Genomic DNA, 20,547 nt, shown 5'->3' with positions numbered 1-20,547 from the left:
CCCTCCTCTCTGTCATCTCTGCTATGGGAAGTGACATTACATGGGCCCTGGTTAGTGAGCATACAGCATAGAGCCCCTCCCCCCCTCTCCTAAACACCCCTACTGGGCGCATTTAAATAGACCTTGCCATCTGGAGTGGACCATCTGGTCTGTACCACAGGGTAGCCGGTAGAGGGATGAGATGACAGCCCAATCAGGGAAGAGATGGGCGGTGACTGTGAAATGGCTCACGGACTGAACCCTTGAGAATGGCCATAGTGTGGATTTCTGACAGAAAGGCGAGCTCATGGTTCACTGGTTCTTAACTGGTTGTTAACGGTTGCTTAACTGACGGCTTCTGAGGGAATTTTGTGACACAGATAGGTATTCAATTATTAATTGAGGGAATGAGCTGTAGGTTGAACACCTAAGCTACATCAGAGAGCTACAGCACTATACCTCAGTAATGTATGCCATTATACCCTACCCCTTTCACACTATCGTGGCTAACAGAACTGTTCTGATCCCCCCCACATTGTCCTTTTCAGCACTGTTTCAGCAACAATGGTGGACTTGTAACCAGGACAGCTCAGTACAGTTTGAATTGGGCTCAGCTAGGTTGAAAAGCCCTTCATAGCAAAAACATGCAAAAAGCTCCGAGACTGAACTCACTGAACCCGCCCAATTTATCTGGCTGTAACTTCTGTCCCGCTCCCTCTCTCTCTCTATGGAGATTGGGCTGTGCCTGCCAAGCTGGCATTTCTCCATGGCCATGGTGGCTATATCTCTAACTTCTCTCCCCTCTCTCTCTCTATGGAGATTGGGCTGTGCCTGCCAAGCTGGCATTTCTCCATGGCCATGGTGGCTATATATCTAACTTCTCTCCCCTCTCTCTCTCCTCACCCCCTCCCCCACAGGGATTGAGCTGTGCCTGCCAGGCTGGCGTTTTTCCATGACCATGGTGGCCAGTTTCCTCATGGTGGGCGGTCAGCTGGTGATGCCCGGGGTGGCGGCTCTGTGTCGTGATTGGCCGGACCAGGATGACTGGCAGGTCCTGCAGATCATGATCATCTGCCCCTTCATCCTGATGCTGCCCTACGTCTGGTAAAGAGCCCCGCCCAAATGTCTTATATGTTACCACCATTCTGTTGAGACAATCATCCTAGAGGTTGAAATTAGATGTACCATGGAGTCCTTCCCACTGAGGGGATTGCCACACCCACTTAGGGAGTGGCTCCTCCCACTCATGAAGTAGCTCAGCACACTGAGGGGTCTTTTATCAATTAGATTTGCTTACCTCATGCATCCTCTCTCCTCCGTCCCCTCTCGAACTCCTTTTTAAAAAAAATCTAAGTTGAATGTGGAAAGTGAATGTGGTTGGAAATGCGTTTTCTTCAAATGAGACTGTTCCACTCCACTCTCACGTCATTAAGCAAATTACCTAAAAATAAATGTGTAAAGTGCTTAAAAACATTATTTGTTGGTAATGCAAGACAGTTCATAGATAAAACAATAAGTTGCATATTGTTTTTAAATGTGTGCATGTTTTTCTCCTTTGACAAAACCAAAGCTGATTCAGAGGGGGTGTGGCAGATTTCCAAACTATTCATTGGTATGATACACATGAGTAGTCTATCCTCGATGGAAGGTGGCTATCGAGGAGGGGAGGACCCTCTTCTGTTTGCCTACTAACTAATTGACACTCTCCTCGACCACTCAGAAGAGGGAGGAGAGGACGAAGCAAAGAGGACGGAGGACAGACTTTTGCTCAAACGAGAAAATCCCAGGGATTCCACCATGCTGTGGGGTTAGAGGATAATTAATAGGCTAGTGGCCAGTCCTCAAAAAGGATAGAAGGTAGAACAAAACACAACCATGTTTTCTTATGTCTCCATTTATAAAATGGATGGTTGTGTAAATTTCTTTGACTGCTAAAGTGGTTAAATTGATAGATATTGTGACACACCCCTTAAACTCAAACAGTGCAGAATAATGCCTGGCTGGAGGGGGGATTGGCCTCATAAGCTCATGTAACCCAATATTGCAAGCTCTGACATTGCTCAAATGTGAAATACAATACACTACATTAACAAAAAACAGCATTAGGATATCTTAATGCATCTTGGAAATATAGACCTGTAAACACAGAGATATAATAGGCGTAAATATCTATCTATGAATATTTATGATGAATGCAAGCTTTACTTTTTGGTAGCAGATTAATAGGCAACATTCCAAGTTAAAGTTGCTCTCATTCACTGTTGTATGGTCCTGACAAAAATACGTAAGTTTACGTTTTCTTAAAGTTGTGGCTATTGTGATCAATTTTTAATTTAATTTTTTTTTTTTACCTTTATTTAACTAGGCAAGTCAGTTAAGAACAAATTCTTATTCACAATGACGGCCTACCAAAAGGCAAAAGGCTTCCTGCAGGAGTTTGCGGACACTTAGAAATGACATTGTTTTCCATGAAAACAGACATGAAATGAGTTGCAAAATATAATCAAGACATTGACAAGGTTTTTAATAAAGATTTTTAATTGAAAAAATAATTGTGTCCTTCAAACTTTGCTTTCGTCAAAGAATCCTCCATTTGCAGCAATTACAGCCTTGCAGACCTTTGGCATTCTAGTTGTCAATTTGTTGAGATAATGTGAAGAGATTTCACCCCATGCTTCCTGAAGCACCTCTCACCAGTTGGATTGGCTTGATGGGCACTTCTTACGTACCATACAGTCAAGCTGCTCCCACAACAGCTCAATAGGGTTGAGATCCGGTGACTGTGCTGGTTATAGACAGAATACCAGCTGACTGCTTCTTCCTTAAATAGTTCTTGCATAGTTTGGTGCTGTGATTTGGGTCATTGTCCTGTTGTAGGAGGAAATTGGCTCCAATTAAGCGCCGTCCACAGGGTATGGTATGGCGTTGCAAAATGGAGTGACAGCTCAAGATCCCTTTTACCCTGAACAAATCTCCCACTTTACCGCCACCAAAGCACCCCCAGATCATCCCATCAAGCACTCCTCCAGCATCTTTTCTTTTCTTCTGCGCCTCACAAATGTTCTTCTTTGTGATCCGAACACCTCAAACTTAGATTAGTCTGTCCATAACACTTTCTTCCAATTTTTCTCTGTCCAGTGTCTGTGTTCTTTTGCCCATCTTAATATTTTATTTTTATTGGCCAGTCTGAGACTTGGATTTTTCTTTGCAGCTCTGCCTAGAAGGCCAGCATCCTGAAGTCGCCTCTTTACTGTTGACGTTGATACTGGTGTTTTGGGGGTACTATTTAATGAAGCTGCCAGTTGACGACTTATGAGGCGTCTGTTTCTCAAACTAGACCCTCTAATGTACTTGTCCTCTTGCTCAGTTGTGCACCGGGGCCTCCCACTCCCTTTTCTATTCCGGCAAGAGACAGTTTGCGATGTTCTGTGAAGAGAGTAGTCAAATCAAATCAAATCTTATTTGTCACATACACATGGTTAGCAGATGTTAATGGTCCTCATACACATGGTTAGCAGATGTTAATGCGAGTGTAGCGAAATGCTTGTGCTTCTAGTTCCGGCCATGCAGTAATATCTAACAAGTAATCTAACAATTTCACAACAACTACCTTATACACACAAGTGTAAAGGAATTCATAAGAATATGTACATAAAGATTAATGAATGAGCGATGGCCGAACGGCATAGGCAAGATGCAGTAGATGGTATAGAGTACAGAATATACATATGAGATGAGTAATGTAGTGTATGTAAACAAGATGCAGTAGATGGTAGAGAGTACAGTACATACATATGAGATGAGTAATGTAGGGTATGTAAACATTATATAAAGTGGCATTGTTTAAAGTGGCTAGTGACACATTTATTACATACATTTTTCATTGTAAAAAGTGGCTAGAGATAAGTCAGTATGTTGGCAGCAGCCACTCAAAGTTAGTGATGGAACAGTCTGATGGCCAGTCTGATAGAAGCTGTTTTTCAGTCTCTCTGTCCCCACTTTGATGCACCTGTACTGACCTCGCCTTCTGGATGATAGCGGGGTGAACAGGCAGTGGCTCGGGATGTAAAATGTGTGCACAAAATTTGAGAGAAATAAGCTTTTTGTGTGTATGGAACATTTCTGGGATCTTTTATTTCAGCTCATGAAACATGGGACCAACACTTTACATGTTGCGTTTATATTTTTGTTCAGGGAAGAAAGGGCAACAGACTGCTTGGCATGGCAACATTCATTTGTCAAAGTTAATAGCCTCTTTGGGGATCAATGAGGCAACTCAGAGGCTCCAGCGTAAGGAGAGCAAATCCAACCCTGGACTCTTGACACCCTCTCCCTAACTTTACATCTTTCCCCCACTGTGGTATAACTTGTGCCTCCAGCATTGAGCTCTCAAGTCACCTCCTTATCATTTAGAAGGGAGCTTTGATTCACGACTAGTCCATTACAGCTTCCTGAATCCAACATGACTTTCCGCTGGCTCACTGCATTAGTGGTCCACATTGGGATGTTCGGGGGGCACTCTTATGCTATTCAGGTTGAGCTGGCACATTGCTGTTTCCAGAAAACCATGTCCCCCATCCTGTCTGTCTGCCATGGAGGTGCTGTATGTTAACTTGGTGACATTATGGAGTTTGTGCAGAATGCAACCACACATGATGAGAAGCACATAAGGCAGGTAGGTGTTCAGTATAATGAACCAACACAACCTGACAAGAAATGCCATCGACTTACGAGGCTTTCACATATTATGGTAGGAATTGAACCTCTGTCAACGCCTGAATCTCCCAGAACTGTTCTCGATAGGCCCACTCAACCTCTGGCAGTTACTAATGACAGAGACACCGTGGAACTGGACTGCCAAAGGTCGGGAGGCCATTCGACCCTGACTAAATTACAAGAGTAGGAATAACAAAATCCTTCAACCCACACTTGTTGAATCAATGTTGTTTCCACGTCATTTCAATGAAATGACGTTGAACCTACGTGGAATACACGTTGAATTGACGTCTGTGCCCACTGGGAAGGAAACTTGAATCCCCCAAAAATCTAATTACGATGTCTGAACCCACTTGATTTCCTTATAGCAGATTACCATAGCCACAACATCAAAAAACATGTGTAACTGTATGTATTCTTGTCAGGCAGGACCACACAGCAGTGAATGAGAGCAAATCTTACTTGGAAGGTTGTCTATTAACCATTCAACAAAAAGTAAAGCATACATTCATCTTAAATATTCATAGTTGACATTTCCGCCTGTTGTGTCTGTGGGGGGACAGGCCTATGCATTGAGATAACCTAATGCTGTTTGTTTGTGTATGTAGGTTACATTAGCTTTTGGTGTCCTTCCCCCCCTCCAGCCAGGCATTATTCTGCACCAATATCTATCAATTTAACCACTTTTTGCAGTAAAATATTTGTACACAACCATCCATTTCATAAATGGGAGACATTGGGGATGTGAAAATACATGGTTCTGTATTGTTCTACTTCTACTGGACCTTGGCCACCAGCCTATAAAGACTTGCTCATCAGGACCAGGTTTTGACTTGAACAGTACACTGCACACTGCAGTCTCAGATAATACCATTTTTCTCTCACTTTCCTTCTGTCATTCTCTCTCTCTTTCTCATGTTTACTCCCCCCCCCTCTTCCTCTTCTCTCTGTAGGATCTTCCCAGAGTCCCTGCGTTGGCTCCTGGCCACCCAGCACTACGGCTGCTCTAAAGCCATGATGCTCCGCATCGCCAGGAAGAACCAGGTGGACATGACAACTGAACCCAGCGGTATTCTAGCAGGTGAGGAAGATGGAGAGACGGGGAAATGTAGACAGACATCGAAAAAGAAGAGAGATGGAGAGATAGAGATGTGGTAGGTGATGATACACAGATGGGAGAGGTGGAGAAAACGAGGGCATATGGAGAAGTAGAGAGAAAGAAGAGAGATGGAGAGATAGACGTGGTAGGTGATGATACACAGATGGGAGAGGTGGAGAAAACGAGGGGATATGGAGAAGTAGAGAGAAAGAAGAGAGATGGAGAGGCAGGAAAACCCTGAGTTAAACAGAACCACACTTATTCCATCAGTGTCTACAACCTAACCTCTGGTTTGTAGCTGGCCATGCAGAATATACAGTTGAAGTCGGAAGTATACACTTAGGTTGGGGTCATAAAAACTTGTTTTTCAACCACTCCACAAATTTCTTGTTAACAAACTATAGTTTTGGCAAGTCGGTTAGGAAATCTACTTTGTGCATGACACAAGTCATTTTTCCTACAATTGTTTACAGACAGATTATTTCACTTACAATTCACTGTATCACAATTCCAGTGGGTCAGAAGTTTACATACACTAAGTTGACTGTGCCTTTAAACAGCTTGGAAAATTCCAGAAAATGATGTCATGGCTTTAGAAGCTTCTAATTTAAGTCAATTGGAGGTGTACCTGTGGATGTATTTCAAGGCCTACTTTCAAACTCAGTGCCTCTTTGCTTGACATCATGGGAAAATCAAAAGAAATCAGCCAAGACCTCAGAACAAAAACAATGTAGACCTCCACAAGTCTGGTTCATCCTTTGGAGCAATTTCCAAACATTGATCTGTACAAACAATAGTACGCAAGTATAAACACCATGAGACCACGCAGCCGTCATATCGCTCAGGAAGGAGACGCGTTCTGTCTCCATGAATGTACTTTGGTGCGAAAAGTGCAAATCAATCCCAGAACGGCAGCAAAGGACCTTGTGAACATGCTGGAGGAAACAGGTACAAAAGTATCTATAGCCACAGTAAAACGAGACCTATATCGACATAACCTGAAAGGCCGCTCAGCAAGGAAAAAGCCACTGCTCCAAAACCGCCACAAAAAAGCCAGACTAAGGTTTGCAACTGCACATGGGGACAAAGATCGTACTTTTTGGAGAAATGTCTGGTCTGATGAAACAAAAATAGAACTGTTTGGCCATAATGACCATCGTTATGTTTGGAGGGAAAAGGGGGAGGCTTGCAAGCCGAAGAACACCATCCCAACCGTGAAGCACAGGGGTGGCAGCATCATGTTGTGGGGGTGCTTTGCTGCAGGAGGAACTGGTGCACATCACAAAATAGATGGCTTCATGAGGATGGAAAATGATGTGCATATATTGAAGCAACATCTCAAGACATCAGTCGGGAAGTTAAAGCTTGGTCGCAAATGGGTCTTCCAAATTGACAATGCCCCCAAGCATACTTCCAAAGTTGTGGCAAAATGGCTTAAGGACAACAAAGTCAAGGTAGTCAAGGTATTGGAGTGGCCATCACAAAGCCCTGACCTCAATCCCATAGAAAATTTGTGGGCAGAACTGAAAAAGCGTGTGCGAGCAAGGAGGCCTACAAACCTGACTCAGTTACACCAGCTCTGTCAGGAGGAATGGGACAAAATTCACCCAACTTATTGTGGGAAGGTTGTGGAAGGCTACCCGAAACGTTTGACCCAAATTAAACAATTAAAGGTAATGCTACCAAATAAAAATTGAGTGTATGTAAACTTCTGACCCACTGGGAATGTGATGTGAAGCTTAAATAAATAATTTTCTCTGCTATTATTCTGACATTTCACATTTTTTAAATAAACTGCTGATCCTAACTGACTTTAAACAGGTCATTTTTTACTTGGATTAAATGTCAGGAATTGTGAAAAACTGAGTTTAAATGTATTTGGCTAAGGTGAATGTAAACTTCCGACTTCAACCGTACGTATGGGATGTCACACGTAGACTCACAACAACACATTGTCAATTGCATTTGCACGGATTGTATTGTGGTTATACACAACATGCAGCAGCAGGCCTCTGATTTCAGTTATGAAACGTGTAATGGATTCAGTCATTCAGGCACAGTGACACATTCATTTTAACATGTGCAACTGCAGGACTGATGAAATATCTGCACAGCTTAATCCCAGACACACACACGGATATAAAATCTGAGAAAATATTTAAAAGCTGGGAGCAGATTAATAGGTCCTGCTAGATAAAATAAAATAAAGTGTTTTATTTCAGATCTCATACACACACATCCATCCACAGAAGAACATTACTAAAGAGTCTGTGTGGTGTGGATTTCCCGTGGTGCTGGCTGGCTGGCTGGCTGGCTGGGGCTGGCTGGTGTTGTGTTGTGTTGTGTTGTGTTGTGCTGTGCTGTGCTGTGCTGTGCTGTGCTGTGCTGTGCTGTGCTGTGCTGTGTTGTGTTGTGTTGTGTTGTGTTGTGTTGTGTTGTGTGTTTTGTTTGTGTGTGCGTGTGCGTGTGCGTGTCTGTGTCTGTGTGTCTGTGTGTTGCCCTGCCAGTGGGAAGGTCTTACAGCATGTTGTGTCTCATCACCAGAACTGGAACGTGAGCTGCATAAGAAGCCAAATAGGACCTGCATCATCAAGATGACCAGCACCAGAAACCTGTGGAAGAACCTCGTGGTGCTCTGTGTCAACTCGTAAGTCTCTCTCTCTCTCTCTGTGTGTGTGTGTGTGCAGCTGAGTAAAATCAAGTCAAATCTTGTTTTTCTTGGCAAACAATTAGTGTAGACCAGGTATTCCCAAACTGCCATCGAGGGTCCGCCAAATAAAATACAAACAAGTGTACTTTTTCACATTTTCAAACAGTCCATTAATATTTTCCAACAGGGGTATACATTTGAGTGATTTTTTTTCTCCCTCGCCTGAGTAGCCTCGTTTCACTGCCAAAAAATAAATGAAACCATCTAGTGTTCAGGGAAATAACAGCACAAGGTCAAATACAGGTAGCCTCGTCAAACAATTAACATCCAATCACATTAACCGTTACTCTCTCGCGGGAATTCCACTAACGGTCCGTAAGTAGCCAAACGTAGCTGCTGTTCATGTTGGTATCTGTACTGATGGAGCAAAAGCCATGGCAGGGAGACATAGTGGAGGAATTGATGCCCCCGATGTTCCTGCTAAGGAACTGATGCCCTTTGCAACCACGTACCTATGTGAGAGTGGATTCTCGGCCCTCACTAGCATGAAAACTAAATACAGGCACAGACTGTGTGTGGAAAATGATTTAAGACTGAGACTCTCACCAATACAACTCAACATTACAGAGTTATGTGCACCCTTTCAAACACACCCTTCTCATTAACCTGTGGTGTGTTATTCACAATTTCCGATTAGCAAATAAAGTTGTACATGTAAGATGGTTAAATAAAGAGCAAAATGAGTGATTATCATTGTGTTATTATTTGTGCCCTGGTCCTATAAGAGCCCTTTGTCACTTCCCACGAGCCGGGTTGTGACAAAAACTCACACTCATTCTGATGTTCAATAAATGTATCGTATCTAGTGTGTGTGTGGCAGGCTTACCTTGATGACCCTGGTGCTAGAGGGAGTACGCAGCTGGAGGTTGAATGTTTGAAGGGTCACGGGACTACAACAAGTTTGGGAACCACTGGTGTAGGCGAACAGTGAAATGCTTACTTTACGGCTCTTTTCCAGCAGAGTTAAAGATAAAAAAATAATAATAAAAATAGTGATATGAGGAATAAATACACAGTAAATGATGAATAATAATGCAGAGTAAAAATCGTATTAAAAGGCAAAGGGCAATGTGCCAAACAGAACATGAATTACACAATGAGCTATAGGTTCCCCATGAAGACAAGGCTCCGTACCAGCGTCTCGCTTCTAGTACTGATGGTGTGTGTGTGTGTGTAACTGGTAGGATCTGAACCCGGGTCTCCCACTTGGAAAACCAATGTCATAACCCTGAGACCAAGAGGAGGGTGACACCGATTTTAAGTTACTTCATCGCACTAGCGTCAATCCCACTCACCTCCGCTACATGTGTCTCACTCTCTGCTGGTTGACGGGGTACTGTATCCACCACTCTTCTGCTCTTACCAATAATGTGTTTATGTGTGTATCTGCTGGTTGACGGGGTACTGTATCCACCACTCTTCTGCTCTTACCAATAATGTGTTTATGTGTGTATCTCTGTAGATTGACGGGCTACGGTATCCACCACTGTTTTGCCCGCAGTATGATGGACCCAGAGGCCCCTGTGTCGGCCATGTTCAATGCCGACTACTACACCATGGCCGGCATCGCCGTAGCAACCTGCCTGGCGCTGTGCCCGGCCGTGGCGTTCATGGGACGTCGGGGCGGACTCCTCACCTTCATGATCATCACCGCCCTGGCATCACTGCTGCAGCTGGGCCTGCTAAACTGTGAGTAGAGTACAGACGTGTGTTGTGCATTCAACACGCGTGAAACACGGACATTCAATGTCCAAGGAATAAACCTTTAGGTCAACCGCCGGCCTTTGAAAGCCCACGTTTTGTCCGATGTTTTAACCTGTTGCGACGAGCAATCCCGTATCCGGGAGCGTAATTATAGCCTCAAGCTCATTACCATTACGCAACGTTAACTATTCATGAAAATCGCAAATGAAATGAAATAAATATATTGGCTCTCAAGCTTAGCCTTTTGTTAACAACACTGTCATTTCAGATTTTCAAAATGTGCTTTTCAACCATAGCAAAACAAGCATTTGTATAAGAGTATTGATAGCTAGCATAGCATTAAGCCTGGCATTCAGCAGGCAACATTTTCACAAAAACAAGAAAATCATTCAAATAAAATCATTTACCTTTGAAGAACTTTGGATGTTGTCAATGAGGAGACTCTCAGTTAGATAGCAAATGTTCAGTTTTTCCAAAAATATTATTTGTGTAGGAGAAATCGCTCCGTTTTGTTCATCACGTTTGGCTAAGAAAAAACCCAGAAAATTCAGTCATCAAAACGCCAAACTTTTTTCCAAATTAACTCCATAATATCGACAGAAACATGGCAAATGTTGTTTAGAATCAATCCTCAAGGTGTTTTTCACATATCTATTCGATGATAAGTCATTCATGGCAGTTTGGTTTCTCCTCTGAATCACATGGGAAAATACATGCAGCTGGAGATTACGCACCAATTTCGACGGAGGACACCAGGCGGACACCTGGTAAATGTAGTCTCTTATGGTCAATCTTCCAATGATATGCCTACAAATACGTCACAATGCTGCAGACACCTTGGGGAAACAACAGAAAGTGTAGGCTCGTTCCTGGCGCATTCACAGCCATATAAGGTGACATTGGAACACAGCGCCTCAAATCTGGCTCACTTCCTGTTTGAAGTTTCATCTTGTTTTCTTCTGTAGCATTAGTTCTGTGGCACTCACAGACAATATCTTTGCAGTTTTGGAAACGTCAGAGTGTTTTCTTTCCAAAGCGGTCAATTACATGCATAGTCGAGCATCTTTTCGTGACAAAATATCTTGTCTAAAACGGGAACGTTTTTCATCCAAAAATGAAATACTGCCCCCAGAGGTTCAAGAGGTTAATGAGTGAGCAATGTGGGAAATCCCCCTCATAGTCATCATCCACAAACAGTTGTTTACATGGACATTACAAAGCCACAGCATCTCATTATATCCCGAACCTGTTACACACAAAGGACTCTGATAATGGCGTTATTTCAGTGATCCAGAGGAGTCACTACTAGAATGCCCTTTTCCAGATCAGTGCCTCTGCTGTCCTCATATCAGATCTGTATCGGTCAGAAAAATCATGAGATTCTCTCATGGCTGTACTCATTTTCACTGTTTTTCTTCCCCTACCCTTGACCTTGCCTTGAATGCAGTGATTGGGAAGTACAGCCTTCGCCACGACACAGGTACACTTTGACTTTATCAAATTCACTGATTGAAAAGATATGCCAATCAGGTGCTCTGGGTTGCAGCTCCACAGGCCAGGCTCATGCTCCCATCTGTTGATTTTGTGTGGTAGAATCAACAAAACAGTCGTTAAACAAAATGAAAGGCTGGCCAGTACACCAACTGTTTTCCGTGATCAAGTTCTCTGTTATGACTAGACCCAGTAATTGACATTTGTATATTTACGATGTACAGTATGTGTCTCACCTCCTCTCTCTCTCATGATTCTCATCCTTCTCGCCTGGTTAGTTCTGAGGGACACACTAAACAGGAAGTTCTCGGTGGCATTCTCCATCATCGGAATGTTCTCCTCTCACGCCGTCAGCACCCTCAGCATCTTCTTCTGCGCTGAGATCACTCCCACCGTCATCAGGTAACACACACTATGTATGGTCTGACCGCACCCACACCAACAGTTATTGGATTCCTATAACACACTTATTTGGTCAAATGATGTCCCGCCAAGTACGTTTGTGTTAGAATGGCTTACTAGCGCCATCTTGTGGTGTAGTCTGTATGTGTCATATAAATTCATTTTGACAGACTATATTGTTCAGGAATATCAGCCTGGTCTCATAGACTAGACTGGTAACATAGTAAACATACATCCGAGACACTCAAATGAGTATGATATGTTACGTTTGCTATGGTTACATAGGACAGAAGGTTACTTAAGGCAAAAACGATGGTAGAGTGGTTGCATGTTCATATCTCATCACGGACAACTTTAGCATTTTAGCTAATCAGCAACTTTGTGACTACTTACTACTTTTGAGCTACTTTTGCAACTACTTAGCATGTTAGCTAACCCTTCCCCTAACCTTAACCCCCTAGAAATCGTTAGCCACAACAAATTTAAATTCGTAACAAATTGGAATTCATAATATATCATATGAATTATACTTCTTAACATTTCATAGGACAAACGGATGATGGACATCCACAAATGAATACATAGGAAACGTAACATATCATACTAATTGGAGCCGATTTACTATTACAATGTTACTTGTACCCGATTCCCGGTTGATAATCTTTTTTTTATGTTGTCTGGTTTCAGTGTTTGGCTAGTCGTTTCTGAAACTAGACTCTCCCTCTTTGTCTCCCTCTCTCGTCAGGGGTGGTGGTCTGGGTCTGGTCCTGGCCAGTGCTGGTTTCGGCATGCTGACGGCCCCTATCATGGAGCTCCACAACCAGAAGGGCTACTTCCTGCACCACATGATCTTCGCCGCCTGCACCCTGCTGTGTATCATCTGCCTGCTACTGCTGCCTGAGCCGCGCAACCAACCCCTGCCAGAGAGCCTCGTGGACGGGGAGAGCTACACCCGCCAGCCCCTGCTCACCCACCGGCCTGGAGAACAGCACCTCCTTCTCACCAAGCCTGGGGATAGGGACTTATACTCCCGCGTCCATGATACGCCGCTGCGTCTTACGGCCACCGGGGGCGCCACAGCAGCAGCGGCTACTGCTCTTGCAGCAGTGCCTACGTCTTTTGCGTACGCTACCGGAGGAGAGGTGATCAGTAATAGTATGGTGGTAAATGGCGTGGGAGGGCCTCCCCCCCCCCTGACACACACAGACAGAGGATAGGACAAGGCTTGAATTGTCCCACTCCTGGTCATGACTGGTCTGATTCATTCAGTCCTGCTGGTAAGATTCTTCCACGAGGAACTCTTTCATTTTTAAAACTTAAAAAAAAAAAACTTCCGTTGGGTTTAATGGAGAAATGATGACCCTCTTATTATCACCCTCAGACACTCAATATGATTTATTAATATGATTTATGAAGTATTTGAGGGCCTGCAATAGAACAGGATATTCTTGAAACAAACGATGGAGTTATTCACACACCTGTGTATGTCTTTGCAATGAACAGAAACTCATTGCAATGACTTACATCTATTTGTGCCCATAGGGTAGTTGTCCCCACGGGTTGGTGGTGTGTCTATGGGTACCATGGTCCCAGCATGGGACTGGGGAGGGATGTCATGGTGTCGGTTGTACGTTATAAGCAGAGTGGTGTACTCTAAAACACACAGAGAGACACATATAGAGCAGCAGAGCAGACATGTTTCATTTGAAATGTCTTTCAACAGTGATGTGTGCTCTATGCATTTCAAATTCTATTAGCGTAACTTTTTTTGCACTAAAATTCAAAGTTCAATCAAATGTAATCAAAATGTGTCTGTCAGCTCGTTTGAGACACTGGTTTTGGGTGAAACTGCTGCACTCTAAATGTAACAAAAGGAGAGGTCAGGCCTATATACTGAAGCCTACTTGATGGGCTCAATTGTGAATTTCTGCCTCCCACCCCCCTGTCAAAAGTCCAAGTTGGCACTTTATCCTTAGCAGTAGTATAATCAATGTAAATACTTAAGAAAACTGAGTACTGCAGCCCCTATTAAATGATGGCGCCAGCCGGAAACCTAAAGAAACTGTGATGGCTTAGGAAATTAGTTTGGACTTTGAATCTTTTTGTGTTTTTATTTCCATATTCTATGGAAAAATCAAAAGGCATCGAGTGTTTGAGTGGACAATACTAATGTCCAGTTAGTTACTAGTATGTCTGCGTCCCAAATAGCAGTCTATTTCTTACATAGTTCACTACTTTTGAGTGCACTACATAGGGAATAGGGTGCCATTTGGGATGCAGACTGTCTACTGCTACCACTATGAAACATCTCAGTTATTTAATGGCTTTATCACAATGGTTGTTCAGTTTTAAAAATCCTCTGATTTCAACTGGACAGGTGACTGAAAATAATCTATCAGTAATTCAGTATTTATTTTTTGTCATGTTGCCAAGGGGATTATTGTCGCTTGACATACCTCTAGTTTAAGCTAATTTTCATCTGGTAAAAAATGTTAGTTGTATATTGCTGTTTTTAGTACTTGTTTAAACCGCTCTCTAGCACGGTTAAATAATGTCTGGCCATGCCATGAATCACAATGTCTATAGGGGTTTTGAAATGGTTAGTGTCTAGAATAGATTAAGTTATAATGCAATATAATAGTGATCTAGTTAGAATAGCTGTGGTTGACAGAGTGTTTGTATACAAACTTTATACTCTTACAAATGATTGAATACCAAATGTAAGGTATGTATTAATGTGCCATCCATTGACAATGCATGGACTATCATGTTTTATGTACTATGCATATCAAAAAGTTTTCATAGCACATTGTCACACATATAGATGACCTTAAAAAGGCCAAGTCAATACATTTCTACCATCAACTATATTTGAAGCAAATGGCACATATTTTGACCACTTGTATGGTTTATTTGTAAATGTTTTCAGCGATGAAACGTCACGGTAAATAAAATGAATTTCCACGAGTGATCGATTTGTCAACCACTAATATTTTGTACGTGTTTATTTTTTTATATATGATGCATTTGCGATATTAAAGCCATAAATGTTGTTTTGATAATAAACTTGTTGATTATGTCAAATAAATGAACTACTGAGGTGATACATGTCTGTAGACTTGAGTTTGTGGGCAGTGGGCACAGAAAATATAGTGTGTCTGCAGCCTCTACACAGAGGCGTCTCTGGTTAGATCCCACTCATGAGAAACAGCAATCGACAGAACATTCCAGACAGGTAATGTTGTTTTTCTTTCCATTGTTTTATTTTGGTACAAAACAATTAAACTAGTGAATAAAAAGAAGGGGAAGGTTAAAACTTGTCAGGGTGAACTTCCATCTCTTTCTTGATCCTGTTCTCGACCAGCAGAGACAGGTTGGAGTCCGTCATGGGCAGGCAGTAGCTCACATACACCTGTTTCTTAGTCCTTTTAGCTGAAACACAAAGGAGACGGAGGACAGATGGGTTAGTGGTGTTTCAGCTGGGTTAGTGGTGTTTCAGATGGGTTAGTGGTGTTTCAGATGGGTTAGTGGTGTTTCAGATGGGTTAGTGGTGTTTCAGATGGGTTAGTGGTGTTTCAGATGGGTTAGTGGTGTTTCAGATGGGTTAGTGGTGTTTCAGCTGGGTTAGTGGTGTTTCAGATGGGTTAGTGGTGTTTCAGATGGGTTAGTGGTGTTTCAGCTGGGTTAGTGGTGTTTCAGCTGGGTTAGTGGTGTTTCAGCTGGGTTAGTGGTGTTTCAGATGGGTTAGTGGTGTTTCAGATGGGTTAGTGGTGTTTCAGATGGGTTAGTGGTGTTTCAGATGGGTTAGTGGTGTTTCAGATGGGTTAGTGGTGTTTCAGATGGGTTAGTGGTGTTTCAGATGGGTTAGTGGTGTTTCAGATGGGTTAGTGGTGTTTCAGCTGGGTTAGTGGTGTTTCAGCTGGGTTAGTGGTGTTTCAGCTGGGTTAGTGGTGTTTCAGCTGGGTTAGTGGTGTTTCAGCTGGGTTAGTGGTGTTTCAGCTGGGTTAGTGGTGTTTCAGATGGGTTAGTGGTGTTTCAGATGGGTTAGTGGTGTTTCAGATGGGTTAGTGGTGTTTCAGATGGGTTAGTGGTGTTTCAGATGGGTTAGTGGTGTTTCAAATGGGTTAGTGGTGTTTCAGATGGGTTAGTGGTGTTTCAGATGGGTTAGTGGTGTTTCAGCTGGGTTAGTGGTGTTTCAGCTGGGTTAGTGGTGTTTCAGATGGGTTAGTGGTGTTTCAGATGGGTTAGTGGTGTTTCAGATGGGTTAGTGGTGTTTCAGATGGGTTAGTGGTGTTTCAGATGGGTTAGTGGTGTTTCAGATGGGTTAGTGGTGTTTCAGATGGTGAAAACTGACACCAACAATAGAACATAATACTGGCTAGTAGTTTAAGCATCTAGCTTTCGGTTATTGTTCTGAAGAACAGCTATCAATGAAATCCCTATATAATTGACGGTTAGACAGATTTGACTGTATAAGCAACGTTGTGGCAGCCTAAAATTGCCATCAGATCATTTTGATGTTAGTAGCCTCGTGTTGGGTAAAAATAGAGGCGTCAGGGATCAAATATCTAGCTTCCCATTCTTTACTTGGATGAGTTTGAACAAACTAACTCAGCAAATACCAAAATCTAGAAATTCATGACATACAGAGACTGTGCTTGTGTGTATTTGTGTGTGAGTGTATATGAATTGGTGGTTTGTTGTCCCCCACAATGAAATTGAGGAGGACTATCGATCTGTCTGTCTCCGTATGTACACGTTAGTACATATGTAAGTCAGACACCACTGGCCTGAAACTGACAAAATGTGGGTGATATATATATAGATATATATGTACACACACACACACACACACACACACACACACACACACACACACACACACACACACACACACACACACACACACACACACCGGTAGATTAATCGGTATCTGCTTTTTTTGGTCCTCCAATAATTGGTATCTGCATTGAAGAATCATTATCTGTTGACCTCAAGTTAAATTGCCAAAATGCCACGTGCGTTCATTTAAATCAGTACATTCATATCAACCATCACGAACGTTTAAGTTGATCAAATAGCTATAACATGTTTTTGTTGACCAAATTCGACACACATTGACCTCCATACACAAATCCGTGGCCAGAGTTGGAGCAGAGTAAAACCTCTACGCTCTCTGAGAGAGAGAGAGGGAGAGAGAGAGAGGGAGAGAAGAGAGAGAGAAGAGAGAGAGAGAGAAGAGAGAGAGAGAGAGAGAGAGAGAAAGAGAGAGAGAGAGACAGAGAGAGAGAGAGACAGAGAGAGAGAGAGAGAGACAGACAGAGAGAGAGAGAGACAGAGACAGACAGAGAGAGAGAGAGACAGAGAGAGAGAGAGAGACAGAGAGAGAGAGAGAGACAGAGAGAGACAGAGAGACAGAGACAGACAGACAGAGAGAGAGAGAGAGAGACAGAGACAGAGAGAGAGACCGAGACAGAGAGAGAGACCGAGACCGAGACAGAGACAGAGAGAGAGAGAGAGAGAGAGAGAGAGAGAGAGATGATATTGACAGGATGAAAGGGTGCTTACTCAATCTCTGCGCCAGTGAATTTGGAGTGGTGTCCGACGGGTCCCCCAGGACTAACGTAGACAGCGGCATCGAATCCTGAATATATATATATATAAATAAACACAGATACGTAGGTTAGCTAAATTACAAATAGCATCATCAGCCATTAGAATAACGTTATAGTAGCGTAGCTAGCTAAAAACATTGCACGGTGAAGCTAACTAACAATCCATCTCTGTTAGCTAGTCTGCTTTAAAACAATATATTTACAGTAGACTACTCACAAATTTACTTTCCATTGAAACAGCCAAGTTGGACAAGACGGGGTTCGAACCCACCCAAAGGAAAAATCCTCCATTGAGTTTTATGACGTGAAAGTGAACCGTTTGCTCGAGGATCTTCTCGGAGAAATCGTGCACTGTAATGGCATCGCCTACTGCTCCACTTTCTGCTATGTTCATATTGAATCGATGTTTATATGAAGACAATGATACCAGACCATTATTCAAACATTTCAACCACCTCATGTGCGTCCATAAACAACAAGTCACTTCCTTGTTTTCTTCGTCGTTGGTAATTCTTCTTAGGTTGGGTTGGCATCCAACGTTAAGGTGCAATACCGCCACCTACTGTAGTGGAGTGTGGGCTAGAGACAGGGAGAAAGTAAATAACAAAATATACTCGATATACTATTGAAACTAATTTCCTGTATCCCCTTCTCCCTCATACTAGATCTCAGCCTCTCTCTTTCCCTCTGATACTGCCCACACTGTAGCAATACACGCTCCACGGTCTCTGTTTCCTGGCAATAATCACACTTTCCTGTTGGAAGCTTTTCTATCACATCTAAGGACTTATTCAACTGGTTGTGTTCCACCCTTAATCTTGTAAAAATAGCCTCATCTCTTCTGTCTCTTCCTGCCGTCCTCCCCTCCCCGACTTTCCTCTGTACTTGCAATAAATGACTGCTCTTAGTATCTCTATTCCACTGCTCCTGCCATCTCTGCACCATCACTGTCCATATCAGGCTTTTTGCCCCTGTCTTGCTCATCGAAACTAAAAATTATAACATCCCCACTTCTAAGTGCTTGTACATCAGCCAGCACATCAACTGCCTCGTTCCCCTCCACCTCCACATGGGCTGGGACCCAAGTAAATCTAATCTGTATACCCATCTGTCTAATCCTGCATGGGTTTGTAGCACCTCATAAAGCAGGTCTTGTCTGCTACGTAACCTAAAGGACTGGAGACTCATTAACACTGCACATGAATCAGAACAAATAACTACTATGTCTGGCTTGACTTCCTCCACTCACTGCAAGGTCAACAGTAATCTGCAATGGCATATCCCCCATCTCCACCTGTAGTGCAGCCACTGGGGACGTCCGGAAAGCCCCACTACATATTCTGAGTCCTTGCCCCTGTATGACATCTAGCCTTTCCAATGATGTCCGGCCTGCCGAACCATACGCTATACTGCCATAGTCGATTACAGATCGGATCAATGCAACATACAGGGTCCTTAATGAGGAACGGCCAGCCCCCACTCCTTCCCCATCAGACAGTGCATCACATTTCGCACCTTCTTACACTTTCCCACCACTCTCACAATGTGTTCTGCCCAGGTCAGTCTAGTGTCAAAGTTTAACCCCAAGGAACCTGAAGGCCTCCACCCTTTCCAAGTTTATCCCATATAACCTCAAGCATACCTCATCTCCCACCTTCCTCCTGGTAAAGAACTGTGTTTTCACTACAGAGAACCTGAATCCCCACATTAATGCCCACCGCTCTACCACATCAATTGCTTCCTGTACCTTCCTGACTATGTATGGCACATTTCTTCCCCTCTTCCATAAGGCCCCGTCATCTGCAAATAACAACCTCCCAATATCCGTCTGTACCTGAGAGTAAACATCATTGATCATGATTGAGAACAACAGAGGACTAATCACGCTCCCCTGTGGTGTACCTTTATCCACATTTTTTGGTATCGTAGCGTTCACACATTTTGTTTGTGCATGCCGCCATCCTACTGTGCGGTAGTGTGTGATCGATCACGTTACATTTGTGATACAAAAATAAAAAGGAAGACAAAAATATATCTAATAACCACCGACCAACCCTACACCGATATACCACTATTTCATAAACATCTGAGAACCATCTTATAACTCTTCTGCAGTAAAATCTCATACACCCAGGTACTTCTCTGCAGCTGGCACTTACACTCATTAAAATCCCACTACCCCATTCCACTACTACTTTCACCCTATCTGCTCCTGCACCATACCAATGGCCTGCCTGGAACACCACCACTCAACACACCCTGTAACTCTTAACTCAATTCTCATATACCCAAATATGTCTCTGCAGCTGCCACCACAACATCTATTTAATGTGATTTACGATACATTTCTGCGGTACAGTTGATAACCATTGCTATCAGTGGTGCCTGCTGAGGGGAGGATGGCTCATAATAATGTCTGGAATGGAGTAAAATGGATGGACCGGAGTGAATGGAATGGTATCAAACACTTGAAAACCATGTTTTTGATTCCATTCCATTTACTCCATTCCAGACATTGTTATGAGCCGTTCTCCCCTCAGCAGCCTCCATTGATTGCTATGAATGCTAAGAAGCCAACCTTACTGAAGCATATGTAACAGGTAAGAAATAGGGTTTAGCTCAAGTTCAGCCTTGGGAGGTTGAGCAACAAACAGAAATGTGTCTCTGTTGGCCAACACATTTAACCTCACCACAGTACTTAGTAGTAGTGGCACCTTTCCTACGAGTATATGGTGAAAAGTTACAAATAACTCACCATATGCAGCTTGAATACAACCAACGAAACCATAGCAAAGAGTTTAGCAGTCTTACAGCATTTATATCATCCCAAT

At 43.0% G+C, this 20,547-nt stretch overlaps 2 protein-coding genes across 2 annotated transcripts in view; one reads left to right on the top strand and one right to left on the bottom strand.

The window, feature by feature from the left end:
* LOC118358822 (solute carrier family 22 member 23) overlaps positions 1-15,205 on the top strand; it is a 28,128-nt gene extending 12,923 nt beyond the window's left edge. The window contains exons 4-10 of the mRNA XM_052480021.1: positions 897-1,083; positions 5,649-5,776; positions 8,339-8,441; positions 9,967-10,193; positions 11,656-11,688; positions 11,978-12,101; positions 12,847-15,205. Of these exons, the coding sequence (XP_052335981.1) occupies positions 897-1,083; positions 5,649-5,776; positions 8,339-8,441; positions 9,967-10,193; positions 11,656-11,688; positions 11,978-12,101; positions 12,847-13,318 (1,274 nt within the window). The 3' untranslated portion in view covers positions 13,319-15,205. The remainder of the gene's footprint in view (positions 1-896; positions 1,084-5,648; positions 5,777-8,338; positions 8,442-9,966; positions 10,194-11,655; positions 11,689-11,977; positions 12,102-12,846) is intronic.
* Positions 15,206-15,340: 135 nt separating this feature from the next.
* Positions 15,341-18,235, bottom strand: psmg4 (proteasome (prosome, macropain) assembly chaperone 4). Its single transcript, XM_035736753.2, has 3 exons — positions 17,934-18,235; positions 17,670-17,745; positions 15,341-15,533 (listed from the first exon to the last, which is right to left on the bottom strand). The coding sequence occupies exons 1-3, from the start codon at positions 18,174-18,176 to the stop codon at positions 15,412-15,414; spliced, it is 441 nt and encodes a 146-aa protein (XP_035592646.1). The 5' UTR covers positions 18,177-18,235; the 3' UTR covers positions 15,341-15,411.
* Between the last annotated feature and the right edge of the window lie 2,312 nt (positions 18,236-20,547).

This window comes from Oncorhynchus keta, chromosome 26, assembly GCF_023373465.1.
Source record: "Oncorhynchus keta strain PuntledgeMale-10-30-2019 chromosome 26, Oket_V2, whole genome shotgun sequence".
Lineage (NCBI taxonomy): Eukaryota > Metazoa > Chordata > Actinopteri > Salmoniformes > Salmonidae > Oncorhynchus > Oncorhynchus keta.
The sequence above is the reverse complement of the archived record's forward strand: the minus strand, read 5'-3'. Positions and strand labels throughout refer to the sequence as shown.